The sequence below is a fragment of the Bos grunniens genome, chromosome 3 (assembly GCF_055505025.1).
Source record: "Bos grunniens cultivar Pamir isolate PY7600 chromosome 3, Bosgru_T2T1.0, whole genome shotgun sequence".
NCBI classification, from domain to species: Eukaryota; Metazoa; Chordata; class Mammalia; order Artiodactyla; family Bovidae; genus Bos; species Bos grunniens.
Genome location: NC_141167.1, coordinates 43,106,818 through 43,123,885, shown reverse-complemented (window position 1 = coordinate 43,123,885; position 17,068 = coordinate 43,106,818). Strand labels below are relative to the sequence as shown.

Here is a 17,068-nt window from a genome sequence, read left to right as displayed (position 1 = left end):
ATTTCCAAATCAATGAATTCAGAGTATTGGAAAAAAAAAACACTAAAATATTAAACAGCAAAAATCATATAAAAAACAGTAACTAATAATACTTACTTGTATCAAAATATTTACATCGACGTGGACGGATTATTTCCTGGGCATCTTGAGAAGCAACAGATTGAGATGGATCATCATTGGAAGACTGAGTTTCATCCTCTTGACCTGAGGAATCTTTTATATTCTCTTCCTGTGAAATAATACATTAAATCTCTTTAAGAAAAAGTGTTGCAGATGAAAGGTCATAGTATTCCAGATAAAACTAGAAGACTACATGAATATACCACGGTTACACAAGATGCTAACATTAGAGGAAGTCGAGTAGAGTTCAGAGAGATGCACTGAATTATCTTTGAACCTCTTATGCAAACCTAAAGCTATTTCAAAACAAAATAAAAATGAGTACAATTAGCCATTATTACTTTAAAAAACAGCATTTTAAAAGTTTGTACAAATTTATTTAGAACAGGCATTAAAAAAAACAGGAATGACAGAGCAAACTATTGCCTCTCTGGCGTAGATTATAGGGAACTTTTAATTTGCATTACACATGTCTATATCTTAAGTTTTAATATTTAAATATATTGCCTTTAAAGTTAAGAGTGAAAAGAAATGACAAAAACAAGCAATCAAAATCAATGTATCAATAAAATTTTAACTTCAGGAAGATAAAAATATATGTATAACCTTACTTTATTTTCCCCACTACATCCACTGTTATCATCATTATCAGCATCTTCATCATCTTCCTCCTCTTCCTCCTCCTCCTCCTCATCTTCTTCAGGTAGCCGAATAGTACTATCATAACCATAAAGGCTGAGAAGTTCATGAATCGGCATGTCGCCTTCCTAAATAGACCAAACAAAAGTTAAATTTTTAACAGATGACATTTCATATTCCTATCATTCACAAATCTTAATACAGAAGAATATTCTTAGAACTGTTATCAAGAATTTGTAAATCATAAAAAGTAAAACAATATAATTCTGAAACCAGAAAAACCCTAATCTTAATTATTCTTTTCTGCTTCAATTCAGCGACTGTACACCAACAGTCAGTTCACATTTACTAAGAGCCACACAGAATTTGGGAGTGGGGAAACAGAATAATTAGAAAATACACTATAAACAAAGTTAACAAACCAAGAAAGCGGAATGAAATTTAGAGCCCAGCCCAAACACATCAAAAACAGCAATAATATACATGAATGATACTGGGTTACATCAGCCATATATTCTTTTCTAGGGTTATGTAAAATCATTTCATGTAATCTTTACTGTACATCTTACAAAACTGTTGTGTTATCTCCATTTCAGAGATGAGGAAACTGAGGCTGGCAGATTAAGCAATTTCTCCAAAAACCACACAAGTTACAAGTAGTGAAAACAGATTTTGAGTCTAATTACAAAAGCCCATACTCTTAACAGTATACCAGGCTGTTTCAGCCAGGGACCTGAACCTCCCCCAAGCACAAAAAGCACTCTCTCCTGAGGGTGAAATGAACAAATATCCACATGTTATGAAATGAAATGAGATTTTTGCAGAAGGTACTCACTCTAATCAGTAGTTAAGTGTTACAGAGTATCAGGGAAACATGACAAAATTATAAAAATAAAATTTAACCCAAATAGTGTGAACCTATAATATACACATACACATTCTGAAGAAAAACTTAACTGAGTCAGTTTAGAACCTAGAAAAAGGATAATCGTGAAATAAGACTTTGTATTTCTCTAGTAGTATCACAGTCTTACTCATGGACAGAAACAAGTCTAGCCTGTGTGTGAAATACCTTATTATAGTGAGGATGAATATATCAAACTGGAGGATATAACCTGATACTAAGTAATTAGATCATACAGTTAACTCCCATCAATCAGAATTTGTGTGTAAAAAGCAAATAACGATAATGTGGAAAAAAATTTCCTTATAGAAAGAAATAGGAAGAAAATGCTGTTTAACACTTCTATTAATATTTCATATTGTAAATGGATACTCTAGTTATAAATCAGTTTGTGAATCTGTTTCTGAAAGAAATCAATGACCAGCTGGTATACTTAATTGACTTAATTATTATGACTTTCAAAGTACAATAAGAGATAATGCTTGAAGTGTTCAAGGATCTAGTCCTTCCAGATACCTGGTCCAGTATAAGCATTTGGTACAAAGAAACAGAAATTTAGGAATTAGGAGTCAGGATTTAAGAAAAAAGAACTTCAAAATCAGGAAAGAAATAAGAATATGATGTAGAAAAGATGGGTTAAATAAACAATCATGACAATATAGCTGCCATCACATCTTCTATATGCCAGGCATTTGTGATAAATGCTTTGATTCACTACCTTATTCTCGTTTCTTAACAAAAACAAAGTGAGAATATTATACTATCTTATTTGATCTTTAAAAGTACCGGATGAGAGTGGTACCTTTATATGTAAGTAAGAAAACCAAGCAGAGAGAAACATGATGTACGGACAGAGACTTTATTGTAATATCTAGAACTCTTAATCTCAGCTCATATTTTCCATAAACTCATTCTGCATCGCAAATTAGAAGCAGGTTTAGCAACTGAAGTCACTTCTATGAGCAAGACGCCACTGAGGTCACTATTATGAATAAGGGCCAAACCAAGAAAAACACTTTAGTGTAGGCTGGCAATTAACATTCACATGGACCTTGAGAATTTACCAACAGCTTGTTTCATAATATTTATTTCGTCTTTAATATTATCTTAATACGCTGTTACCTCTAATTTTACAACTATGTTTAACTGATACTTTGAGAGATCACCAAAAGAGGTACGGTTACCAATAAAACATGAGTTTAAGCAAACTTAGGGAGATAGTGAAGGACAGGGAAGTCTGGCCTGCTGCAGTTCAAGGGGTTGCAAAGAGTTGGACCTTTGATCTGTCTTATTCAAGGGCAACAGAATCACCTTGAGGGATTATTTAAACTTAGAACTGAACTCCACCTCAAAGATTAGCAGGGCTGAGGTGGGGCGTGAGTTTCTGCATTTTTTAAAGTACCAGGTGATATTGATGTTGTTAGTATCAGACCATCTGGAGAACCACTCTGATCAGTTCTAGGATAAGATAACTGCAAACCAGCCTTTTCAGTGGAACGTAATAAATTGTGATCATTATCCTTAATAAAGCTTGTCACTAACTGCTGACATCTAGCTCAGTTATATGTCAAAAAGATAAGTAATGTACCAACTGCATGGAAAGAATTTTTCTTTTTTTTTTTTTAACCACTATTTGGAAAGTGGAATATCTGACTTCCATGGTTAAGTCCAAGATTTTTCTCTCTTGGATACACATATGAGAAGTGTGACTTGCTTTATAAAAATTCATTTCTCAAAAAAAAGTTGGCAACACCCCCAATATTGACTAAGCAGAGAACAGGGTAGAGTCAGAAGTGACTAATCAGTGTATTTGAAAGAGAAGTGCTTGAATTAGATAAAGAGTAACAGAACTGGCAGAGAAAAGTCAAGACAAGTCAAAGAAACAACTGAACAACTACAGAAACAAAAAATGAACACGCAGGTTATCCTGATTTGCAGTTAACTAAAAAAAAAAAAAAAGAAAGGGCTGGCTAGTTTTTTTAACCTATTTTCTCTAGTTTTACTTAGTTTCTCAAGGCATCTATTACAGTCTACTTTTCATTCATTTAAGAGTAGCTACTGAACAGTGACTGACTCTATAAAAGGGCTTTGGGAAAACTACGCACACAACATATTATTCAAGATGAACCTAGGCAGGGAGAAATTTAGTTTGCTAAGTTGGAATCCACTGCTATCATTTATGTGAGTATAATCAGAATCTGAACTAAATTAGTGATTGTGGTAAAGAAAAAACAAGGGATCCCAAAGAAGAAATCAACAGATTTAACCATGGGTTAAGAGTGATCAAGAGGTCCTTGTGACCCTGAATCTCTAGTTCCAGATATTCCTTAGACCTAGATATAGATTCATATGACATCTAAAAAATATTAAAAGCAATAAACGTCTAAAAAAGTTTTGACAAACTTCTAAAAAGTTTACTTTCGGTCAAAGTTGGTTTTATCACATGTCAACAAAATACCCCTGCCTAGTCCATCAAGTGGAGAAGGCAATGGCACCCTACTCCAGTACTCTTGCCTGGAAAATCCCATGGATGGAGGACCCTGGTAGGCTGCGGTCCATGAGGTCACTAGAGTCGGACACGACTGAGCGACTTCACTTTCCCTTTTCACTTTCATGCATTAGAGAAGGAAATGGCAGCCCACTCCAGTGTTCTTGCCTGGAGAATCCCAGGGACGAGGGAGCCTGGTGGGCTGCCATCTATGGGGTCGCACAGAGTTGGACATGACTAAAGCGATTTAGCAGCAGCAGTCCATCAAGAAAATTCTTGCTTAATACTGAAAACAAAAGAATATGTAGTGGTATTATGCTTTTCTTAGGAATTAACTTTTAATTTCTGTTGCCCAATATCAAGTTATTACGAGTAAGCAGCAAGTTAGAAACAACAAATTAGTAAGCAACAACCATGATCCACATAGTATTAAAAAGTATCTTACCTGATCTAAGGTATAAAGGGAAGTCCTAACAGTAAACACAAATACAATAAAACCCCAAATCAATTTTGCTGAGAAAACTCCAGTTTCAAATTCAAGTACCATTTCTTGTTGTCTGTCATCCAGTCCTTTCTTTCTACATTCATTTTTCCAGAAATGTTCTTTCCTCCATTCCAAGCATGTATTTTGACTGAAAGCTTACCTCCTGGACTCACAGCATCTAACTCAATTGGAATCACTGCATTCCCTGACCATTCATTTGAAAAGGGCACATGACCCAAGCTTGAACATAATTTGTTTCCAGAATTTTACCAATAGCAGCTAAAGAATATATGCTGTATCCCAAGCAATAAATCTTGGAGCCTGAAAACTTACAACATATGACGAAAATTGGACTCAAAAAGGACACCACCATGTAAAAAAGTGTTCTGGTGGCACAGGAGTCTCTGAAGTCTAGACCTCCCCCTGCCCTTAATGAAATTACATGAGCCTTACAACTAAATCTTCATTTTGCCTAAGCTTGCTCAAAACGGATTTCTCTTATTTGCCCCCAAATATTTGAAATAAAAAGTACTGCTACCCTGATGACCATTATATCTACTACTGCAGGCAGGAATCCCTCAGAAGAAATGGAGTGGCCATCATGGTCAACAAGAGTCCAAAATGCAGTACTTGGATGCAATCTCAAAAACGACAGAATGATCTCTGTTCATTTCCAAGGCAAACCATTGAATATTACAGTAATCCAAGTCTATGCCCCAACCAGTAATGCTGAAGAAGCTGAAGTTGAATGGTTCTATGAAGACCTACAAGACCTTTTAGAACTAACACCCAAAAAAGATGTCCTTTTCATTATAGGGGACTGGGATGCAAAAGTAGGAAGTCAAGAAACACCTGGAGTAACAGGCAAATTTGGCCTTGGAATACGGAATGAAGCAGGGCAAAGACTAATAGAGTTTTGCCAAGAAAATGCACTGGTCCTAACAAACATCCTCTTCCAACAACACAAGAGAAGACTCTATACATGGACATCACGAGATAGTCAACACCAAAATCAGATTGATTATATTCTTTGCAGCCAAAGATGGAGAAGCTCTATACAGTCAGCAAAAACAAGACCAGGAGCTGACTGTGGCTCAGACCATGAACTCCTTATTGCCAAATTCAGACTCAAATTGAACAAAGTAGGGAAAACCACTAGACCATTCAGGTATGACCTAAATCAAATCCCTTATGACTATACAGTGGAAGTGAGAATTAGATTTAAGGGCCTAGATCTGATAGATAGAGTGCCTAATGAACTATGGAATGAGGTTCGTGACACTGTACAGGAGACAGGGATCAAGACCATTCCCATAGAAAAGAGATGCAAAAAAGCAAAATGGCTGTCTAGGGAGGCCTTACAAATAGCTGTGAAAAGAAGAGAAGTGAAAAGCAAAGGAGAAAAGGAAAGATATAAACATCTGAATGCAGCATTCCAAAGAATAGCAAGAAGAGATAAGAAAGCCTTCTTCAGCGATCAGTGCAAAGAAATAGAGGAAAACAACAGAATGGGAAAGACTAGGGATCTCTTCAAGAAAATCAGAGATACCAAAGGAACATTTCATGCAAAGATGAGCTCAATAAAGGACAGAAATGGTATGGACCTAACAGAAGCAGAAGATATTAAGAAGAGATGGCAAGAATACACAGAAGAACTGTACAAAAATATCTTCACAACTGAGATAATCACAATGGTGTGATCAATGATCTAGAGCCAGACATCCTGGAATGTGAAGTCAAGTGGGCCTTAGAAAGCATCACTACGAACAAAGCTAGTGGAGGTGATGGAATTCCAGTTGAGCTATTCCAAATCCTGAAAGATAATGCTGTGAAAGTGCTGCACTCAATATGCCAGCAAATTTGGAAAACTCAGCAGTGGCCACAAGACTGGAAAAGGTCAGTTTTCATTCCAATCCCAAAGAAAGGCAATGCCAAAGAATGCTCAAACTACCACACAATTGCACTCATCTCACACGCTAGTAAAGTAATGCTTAAAATTCTCCAAGCCAGGCTTCAGCAATATGTGAACCGTGAACTTCCTGATGTTCAAGCTGGTTTTAGAAAAGGCAGAGGAACCAGAGATCAAATTGCCAACATCCGCTGGATCATGGAAAAAGCAAGAGTTCCAGAAAAACATCTCTTTCTGCTTTACTGACTATGCCAAAGCCTTTGACTGTGTGGATCACAATAAACTGTGGGAAATTCTGAAAGAGATGGGAATACCAGACCACCTGATCTGCCTCTTGAGAAATTTGTATGCAGGTCAGGAAGCAACAGTTAGAACTGGACATGGAACAACAGACTGGTTCCAAATAGGAAAAGGAGTTCATCAAGGCTGTATATTGTCACCCTGTTTATTTAACTTATATGCAGAGTACATCATGAGAAATGCTGGACTGGAAGAAACACAAGCTGGAATCAAGATTGCTGGGAGAAATATCAATAACCTCAGATATGCAGATGACACCACCCTTATGGCAGAAAGTGAAGAGGAACTCAAAAGCCTCTTGATGAAAGTGAAAGTGGAGAGTGAAAAAGTTGGCTTAAAGCTCAACATTCAGAAAACGAAGATCATGGCATCCGGTCCCACCACTTCATGGGAAATAGATGGGGAAACAGTGGAAACAGTGTCAGACTTTATTTTACTGGGCTCCAAAATCACTACAGATGGTGACTGCAGCCATGAAATTAAAAGACACTTACTCCTTGGAAGGAAAGTTATGACCAACCTAGATAGCATATTCAAAAGCAGAAACATTACTTTGCCAACAAAGGTCCATCTAGTCAAGGCTATGGTTTTTCCTGTGGTCATGTATGGATGTGAGAGTTGGACTATGAAGAAAGCTGAGTGCCAAAATTGATGCTTTTGAACTGTGGTGTTGGAGAAGACTCTTGGAGTCCCTTCGACTGCAAGGAGATCCAACCAGTCCATTCTGAAGGAGACAGTCCTGGGATTTCTTTGGAAGGACTGATGCTAAAGCTGAAACTCTAGTACTTTGGCCACCTCATGCAAGGAGTTGACTCATTGGAAAAGACTCTGATGCTGGGAGGGATTGGGGGCAGAAGGAGAAGGGGACGCCAGAGGATGAGATGGCTGGATGGCATCACTGAGTCGATGGACGTGAGTCTCAGTGGACTCCGGGAGTTGGTGATGGACAGGGAGGCCTGGCGTGCTGCGATTCATGGGGTCGCAAAGAGTCGGACACGACTGAGCAACTTATCTGATCTGATCTGAAAGCAAAAGTTGTTATTCCCCTCTGGAAAAAAAAAAGAGAGGATTAAATTGGCTGACAGTACACTATCCTACGACCCATCAGCTACCTGTTCCATAGACTTTCTCATTAGCTTATACTGCCAAAGTCTATGTTCTATCACATATTAAAGGGCTTTCCTCAAATTAATTGAAACATCACAATAAAATGTTCCCATTCATACAAGTGTTAAGAAATGGGAGGAGCAGAGTGAAAAAAGCTTATGAATCAAGTACAGGGGTTCTCCACAGTTTTGGCTACAGTTTTGTTACAGATTTGAGAATCTTATGAATAACTATTAAGATTTGAGTATCATGTATCAGACATTTGCCGAATGCTTTATACATATCATCTGTGTAATGACACTGAAGTTTAATCATGTTAAATACCCGGTCCGAAGTCACACACTGATTAAACAGTGCAGCTGAGTTTTTAAAGAGGCTGTCTGACTCACTGCTTTACAGAGCCCTTACATACATATGCATATACGTACTCCTTTCCTCAAAACACGACCCTAGGTTAAGTGTTCATCATTCTTAGGGAGAGTGAAATAAGACGTGCTGGATTGATAGACTATAAAAATAAGGAAACCGGATACAGTACAAAATGAATAAAAATACAGGCATGTGGACTATACTTGCATATTGTGCTTTTAAAAATTAAGTTGTCTAAGTATTATAACAAAAAGAGGGACAATCATGTCTGTATAAGCTGAAGGGAGACTAGTTGGAGGTGAAAGCAGCACAGACTTTTTCAAAGACAAACATGGTATCTGAAATCAAATTTGACCTTTAAGTAACAGGGTACAGTTATCAAGCACCACCAGCAGTATTGTAAGGATGGAGTGGTATCTGTCTCCTAGCTGCAGAGAAAGTGGCTCCCTCTCCCTCACATCAGGGGATTAGTCATTTACTGCCCATGGTAGCCGGAGAAGGCAAAGGCACCCCACCCCAGTACTCTTGCATGGAAAATCCCATGGGTGGAGGAGCCTGGTAGGCTGCAGTCCGTGGGGTCGCTAAGAGTCGGACAAGACTGAGCGACTTCACTTTCACTTTTCACTTTAATGCACTGAAGAAGGAAATGGCAACACACTCCAGTGTTCTTGCCTGGAGAATCCCAGGGACAGTGGAGCCTGATGGGCTGCCGTCTACGGGGTCGCACAGAGTCGGACACGACTGAAGTGACTTAGCAGCAGCAGCAGCAGAACTTGGTAGCAGATGATGGCCGTTCAAGGGTCATTTGGTGGATAGACATAGTTCTCTTTTTATACCTGTTGTGACTTACCAGGAAATGAAGTTGGGAAGAAGGAAAGGGACTGATTTTTAGGCAAGAAGGCCTAAGAGACAAGAGTCACAGTTCCTAACGTAACCAACCTCTTAAGCTGGGCTTTGACTATAAAACAAACTAGGAAGAGATGAAGACAGTGAACTCTTCTTTATAGTACCCACGTTGGAGCTTTTTTCTTACCTGTATAATTCATGTGTTGTGAATACTTATTAAAAAAAAACCAAAAAACTCTCACATTTTAATCTTTATTCTCTAGCTCTGGAGATTCACCAAGTAAAATGTGCTTAACACTTTAAAGTATTAATTGTTGTAATGTGATTTTTCAAAAATACAAATAAAGATACAGCTGATCCTGATTTCCTTTCTCCGAAACAGATTGCTACTGTTCAAAGTGAGATGGTGGGTTTTAAGTGCACATTTGAAAAACAGCGTTAAACCTGCATATCGCCATTCCTACAAACCAAAGTTTACTATGGGAATGATTCTGACACCTCTTCTAATATTATCAATAAATTCTAACCTGTACAACTAATTCTCTTAAAACATTTAAATGATAAACTTAACTAAAATGTCTTTTATATTGGTAAGATTCACACATACAAATGTTAACAATACATATCAAAGCTAGTTTTCACTTAAATTTTAGAATTCACATTAAACGAACTTAAAGCTACAGGCTATGCAGTCACTGTTAACTCCTGAATGAATCAACTGTCAAAATTTTGCCACATTACATCAAAGGTCCTTTTCATGCAACCGAAGTACCAGGTATAAACTACCCTACCAATTCCTGACATAACTATAATGTTTTACTTCTATAAGAGCAAATCAGTCATCAATAACAAAATCTTGCCCATTTTGTTTTAAATAAAAACAAAGCTAGTTTGGTTTGGACCTAAAGAGTTTACAACTACAGGAAATCCAATATACTTGCCCTCTAGCTTAGCTGTAAGCTACAGATGAAAGCACTGGTGATTATATGCTACTTACACCTAAGCCTTAATTACTCCAGGAAAGATTAGAAGTAGTCTGAGAGAAGGTTTAAGACTGTCTGGTTGAAAAGAATGATAAAGATTGGTTCCCTTGTCTTTCTTTCCCTTTGTATATATTCTACAAATAATTCTAATTATTTTTTCCAAAAAAGGGAGCATTTGAAAGCAAATTTGGGGGTTGTAACAGACCGAGGAAGGAGGTTGAATAAAGGGAAAAAGAGGAAAAGACCACAACATGAAAAAAAATTTTAGCAAAGTCCCTTAGTAATTTTGTACTAGTTAAATGTAGCAGCCCATTTTCTGAAGTAAAATAATAATGATTCCACCTCATAACCTATTTTGACCATACTTGATTACCTCTTCTTGAGTACTTACTTACTCAAATTACTTGAATATAGAATGTGAAAAAATGGAAAATATAAGATTTTCTTCCTTTACCTTTTATCCCATGGATGGGTTATTTAGAAACAAGAAAATAATCCAAAGTGGTAAATTTCTTTGAAACAGAGGCAAATATTTGGAAATAATCGCCTTTCCACTTCATGAATACATGAAGCAACCATGACTGACATTTAAATCAACTGTTTCCTTTGATGTTTGCCTAGGTTCTGAATCATCCAAGCAAATTATACTAGTCTTTTGCATGCTTTCTAGCCTCTCCTAAAGAATAGTTCTGAGTCCAGATTCCTCATGTGCTTTTTAACTCATCCTTGAAAAGCTTTTTAACAGCTCTACACCATTACCACTATGATCAGTTCTGTTGTCTGGCTTAAAATAACAAAATATTGAATTGCTTAGGTTTATGGATTAAGCCAGCTTTAATTACTACATGATCCAAAATGGAACTCACAGAATTTGACTTAGTCAGACTTTTTTTTCAGCTCTTTAAAGTTCCGAACTAAAATTCTGAAGCATAGATTAATCTTTATTACTATAAGGGTATAAGAATTCATTTTCTGTGATATTATATACTCCAAATGCTTAAAGACTGGCTTATGTCTTACTTCTTTTTTTTGTTCTGAAGTACAGCAAACTGTACACGTAACACCTTTTAACGATAACATACCAAACTGATTTATCCATTCATTCAAAAATGTTCAGTGACCACTCTTGCTATGTGCTATGAAATATATTGGTAAACAGACTATCCCTCCTCTCATGGAACTAAGGAGAATATAGACAAAAACTTAACAAACATACAACTACAAATTGTGTTACACAGAAAGCAAGCAATGGATGTGGTTCAGCAGCTAAAAATAGCTGACTGGGGCCAGGAAAAGCCATTTTGAGGAGGGACCGTTAAGCCCAGACTTGACAGAAAAAGGAGTCAGTCTCAGAATGCACATACCAGAGAGTGTGAATGAGGTAAAAAGCCTTGAAATAGGAAAAAGCCAGCACATCTAAGAACAAAAGCGGCTAACATAGCTATGGACACCGTGACAGGGGCAGTGTAATACATGAACAAAGGACCATATGTAGGTGGCCCTGCTGGCCAGGGCAAGGAGTCTGAATTTTCTTCTGGTGTAATAGGAAGCCAACGAAGAGTTTTAAATAGGAGGCTGACATGAACTGATTTATATTTTGAAAAGTTCATCATGGTTACTGTGGTAATACATTGGAGAAAAGTGGTAAAAGAGGACATGAAGAAACCAGTTAGGAAGCTACTGTACATTCTAAGCTAAAAATGATGGCGACCTAGGCTTGAGGGTAGCAGTAGAGATGGAACAAGAGTCAGATATTTCTGGATAGAAATGATACGCTTATTTAGGAACAGATATTGAGAATGAAGGAAGATGACTCCCTGGCTTCTGACTTACTCAACAAGGTATAGAGTGTTGCCATTTTTTACTGAGATGGAAAAAACAGGGAAGAACAGGCAAATGAAGAGAGTATCAATCAACAGTTCTATTTTAGACCTTTAAAATTCAAAGATGTCTACTGAGATATCCTAAAAGAAATGTCAAGCAGGTGGGTAGTGGAGACAGCAAACAGGATAATGCTAGAAAAATAACGAAGAAATACTAAGCATACAGACACAACAAGATTAGATCAATCACTAGTAATGAGCATTTTTAAACATGGTGTGCATACTTAATGATGATGCAGATTTGAGTCCACCACCCCACCCCAATTTTGATTTAGTATGCCTGGGGGAAAGACACAGGAGTGCATATTTCTTAGGAAGTTCATGGGTGATTCTGATGGGGCTGACTCTCACACTACACTGAGTACTGACGGATGAAAACAAAGCCCAGAACTGAGAACTGGGAAATTCCAAAATTAAACCTTGAGGAAAGGAAGACAAGTCTGCAAAAGCCACTCAACAGGAACAAGAAGATAGGGAAAGCGACAGTGCAGGAAGGGAATGGTAAACTGTGCTGAGTATCTCTTGAGAGTAGAGAAAAAAGTGACCAATGGTTATAACAATGAAATCACTGGTTATCTTTACAGGAAAGGCAGAGACAATTAAGGGAACATTACAGAGTAGGCAAGACATGAGGAACAGGATGACAACTCTTAAGAAAAAGAGTGGCATGCTTCTGAAGGGGAGTAAATAAAAGGTGCAGTAACTGGGGGAGGACAGAAGATATGTACGATGAAATTCAGTACCCATTTTTAAAATATTTTTGATCCAGTACCTGTGATGTCTTATCAAAGTTAACTACTGAATTCTAATTCATATAATAAAGTTTCTTTTAAAAAATGCCTTTCATTCCAAACATTAAATATCCCACCTATGGCCGCACAGAATTTCTCAGTATTGATTTTATATATATATATATAAAAAATACCGCTTTCCCCAAAATAACATAGAAAACTAAAATTTAAAGTGTTTCCTCTCTCCATAAAAAAGTTATAACCACTTCATCCTCTAGCTCTTATTGTTATTTACCCTTGCAAGATCCTCTATTTCAGAACTGAAGTTTGTTTCTCCTTCCATCATTTCTTCCTCTTCTAATGTGCGTTCATCATCAAAATCATGAACCAGCATGTCAGCTGATGGATCAAATTCATGGTCATCTGATGTTGCTGAACCTCCTGGTAAAGAATATTTTGAACAGTTTGGTAAACCAAATTATGTGTACCTTATTAATATTAATGTATATGTTATTTGAAACTGGATATAAGTAAAAGTACAAGGGAAAAGCTATGCAGAGCAACTTTTATTTCTTGTTTTCTAAAATTCCTGCCTTTACTTATCACCCCCCACAAAACATCTTTAAGGATTTTTCTTAACCCTGTTTTACTGCTATATATTTATAGTTGCAACTATAAAATGAGGGCAGGGTGTCTGAAGAGTACTGTAATCTTCCAAAGCTTCAGTTGTAAATAGTGGCTATATCAAATAAAAATGATCTTTTGTGTGAAAAAAAAATCACAATTCTTAATTACTTGACTAATATTTAATAGACCCAATAAGTAGGAATATAGAGTATGAAATATACCATCATCTGAATATATAGGCTAGGGAAAAGTACAGCTGAACTCAAATATTATTCTACTAGCACATCCATAAAAATATACTTTAATATGAAAATAGCTGTCCTTAACTTAGTTGAAGTAACCCAAAGAGTATAAACAGCAAAGTTTATTAAAATTGCATACAAAAGTCTTATGAAAGGTATTAAAAATAATCCAGTAGGTAACTGTTGTATAACTAAATCTATTTTTAGCCTTGTGGCTGGGGAATATTGCTGAACTCAATAGGGTCAAAACTTGAAACAGTAGATTGCAAATGCTGGGCATATATTGAATATAATCTATAAACTATCCCGACTATGACAAACCTGGACAAAAGACTGTTTGCAAAAGACTGTTAACTAATAAATGAGTTATTTAAAAAAACAAAAAAATCAATTAGCAATTTACTTTTATCAGTTTAAAGTGTTAAATGTTATATCAATAGACATACCTACTCTCCTACTTCACTGTTGAAGAAAACCAATAAGTAAAACAAAGAAATACAGATGCTGATTTCTTGGAAAATCAGACAATTAAGAATAAGGGGGCACCCAAGACTCCAGGGTTGTTGTTACCTACCAATATTTTTAGCATTAAGAACCATTTTTTGAGTGTTTACTATGCATCAAATACTATGCTCAAACCCTTCACATACATTATCTCACTTAATATTCCAACAATCCTAAGAAGTAAAAATAAAAACTTGAAGTTCAAAGAGTTTAAGTAGCATATTTAAACTCACAGAACCAGTAGGTGCCAAGAATGGAACTTTAATTCTGGATCTGCTGATTCCAATGCCTGTGCTTTTACTGCTCTTTAAGGCTCCTGTTTAGTCAAGAGTTTCAGAAGCAGTAGATATTCTGCCTCAAAGAATACTTGACGAGAACCTATGGGTTACTAAGATGAGTAAACGGCAAGCTAGGTCAGAGGGCAGAGCACTCAGAAGTCACTGTGCTCTTGGAGGGACAGAACAAAATATTGCTATTAAATACAAAATAATGAAATATATAACTGTTAAATCAGCTAGTCTATCTTGTACAGTACAAATTAGTTACCAAAGTCTTAGACCAACTTATAAAGTTAAAACAACATTTAGAAAAGTATTATCTTAATTTCTTCTAGAAATGAAGAATAACGTGGTACACTTTTAGAAAGGAATCTTACAACTGGGTGAAAGACTAGACACAGGGTTCCCTAAGAGCAGTTTGAGAATTACTAATTTAGTTATAGCTTTTTTGTCCCAATCATTATCCCTTCTTTCTCAGTTTTCAATAGAAAACAGTCCCAAAACTTTTCATTTCACACAGCAATCTTCTAGGATGCTTAGTCAGTAATTAAGTATTCCTACAGATGTTGCTCGGAGAAGGCAATGGCACCCCACTCCAGTACTCTTGCCTGGAAAATCCCATGGACGGAGGAGCCTGGTAGGCTGCAGTCCATGGGGTTGCTGAGGGTCGGACACGACTGAGCGACTTCACTTTCACTTCTCACTTTCACGCATTGAAGAAGGAAATGGCAACCCACTCCAGTGTTCTTGCCTGGAGAATCCCAGGGACGGGGGAGCCTGGTGGGCTGCCGTCTATGGGGTCGCACAGAGTCGGACACGACTGAAGCGACTTAGCAGGAGCAGCAGCACAGATGTTGCTATACTTTTCTCCACTGCTGGCAGAAAGATCCTAAAAAATCTCATGCTACCATTTTGCATATTATTATCCTAATCATAATATAATTCCTACTGAATGCAAATATTGTTAAAAATAACTATGCCTAATTTCTAACTACTTACAATCTTTTACCAACTTAAAAATCAAGCTCACATGAGAAAACAGTACCAAATCACAAGTATTATACACACACACACACACACACACACACTTGAAGTCCCCCATTTTTGTTCATTATTTGCAAAGCCAATTATACTTAAAGCCTTGTTATTTTAACCCTCCCATTATATGAAATTACAAAGTGTGAGTGAAGTGAACGTTTTCTCTCAACACTCTTAATTCCTTTCCCCACACATACACTGCACCATTCTCTATAAACTTTCAATTTCAGGTTTTTTTCTTGCCTTAATCTTGACTTCTTTGTTTCAGTTGACTTCTTTTTACCTTGTTCTTCAAGACCAACTAACCATCCTATTCCTTTCTGTTAATTACTAAGGCCCATTGTTAGGTTATCTCCTAGGGAGAAGAATCCCAAAAGTAAATTATTAGGGCTAAGGAGTCTGGTGCTTTGTGTAAATATTTTGCTTCAGAATTAATGCAAATATCCCTGCTTTATCACAGAATTCCATCCTACTGCAAAATTACTAAAAAAGTACCTTACCTCTTTGCAATGACTAAGAAAATAAATTCAGTTTGTAATATATCGTGTGGACTTGTTTAATCATTCTATTACCTTCCTACCCTAAAACCCCACCTCTAATGGCTACTGGATGTAACTAGTTTACACTAGTGGAATCAACAGACAAACTACTTAGCCTGGGTCACATGGCTATTATTAGCATCAATTCCCTCATAGCTCAGTTGGTAAACAATCTGCCTGTAGTACAGGAGACCTCGGTTCTATTCCTGGGTTGGGAAGATCCCCTGGAGAAGGGAAAGGCTACCCACTCCAGTATTCTGGCCTGGAGAATCCCATGGACTGCATAGTCCATGGGGTCGGAAAGAGTCGGACACGACTGAGTGATTTTCACTTCAATTCCAAAGTGAAGATGTTACAAAGGACACAGTATTTCACCAATGGACCAAATTTTTTTACATTAAGTTTCTATTTCAAATTTCTCCACCAATTTTTTAAATTGCCTACAATTAGCACTACTTGTAAGAACAGTAAACATTTCTGTGGACAGAAGACTGATGCGACAAATGCTGCCTACCTCAAAAGATGTTCCTTACTCTGAAAACAAAAAACTTCATTCTATTTGTATTAATACAAGCGTTCAGCAAGTAATAAAAGCTATCAAAGACATTTGTTTTCTTCCAGCTCCACTATTCTTCCAGTTCACCCTAAGCTGTTTTAAATGCAATGGAAACTGAGAAAGCCACTTATTCATATCACTTTTAGAGTAATTATTTTTATGTACCTATGTATTACCTAACAAAAGTCTTGAAAGTTCACAGAAAAATGTTTAAAATTTGATCTATTTGCAAACTCACAACACTACAAAAACTAGAACTTATCTTTTCAATGAAAATGATTTCTGTATTTGAAAGAAAAAAAATATAAAGGCACAATAATACCATGTCCTGAAAAGGATATGGTAATTTGATTTATCTGAGGTCAGATTATTTCCAACGTCTTCCAACCTACTTCCATCTAGAACATATTTATAAACAAGAAAAAAAAAATCCTTGAGTTTCAGAAATCTCACAAAGCCTAATAATGTACTTCACTTCCAAGAATATCAGAAAGATATTTTCAGCTAAAATAAATATGATA

The 17,068-nt window shown here is 36.7% G+C and overlaps 1 protein-coding gene across 46 annotated transcripts in view; it reads right to left on the bottom strand.

Annotated features, from left to right (window-relative positions):
- MIER1 (MIER1 transcriptional regulator) overlaps nucleotides 1-17,068 on the bottom strand; it is a 72,940-nt gene that overhangs the window by 39,332 nt on the left and 16,540 nt on the right. For 38 of the 46 annotated variants that reach the window (XM_086390440.1, XM_086390441.1, XM_086390442.1 and 35 more), the window contains 3 exons: nucleotides 13,059-13,204; nucleotides 732-887; nucleotides 97-229 (listed from right to left, as the gene is read on the bottom strand). In XM_086390440.1, coding sequence (XP_086246566.1) covers nucleotides 97-229; nucleotides 732-887; nucleotides 13,059-13,204 — 435 coding nt within the window. The remainder of the gene's footprint in view (nucleotides 1-96; nucleotides 230-731; nucleotides 888-13,058; nucleotides 13,205-17,068) is intronic. The other 8 variants (XM_086390443.1, XM_086390479.1, XM_086390485.1 and 5 more) reach the window with 1 other exon arrangement.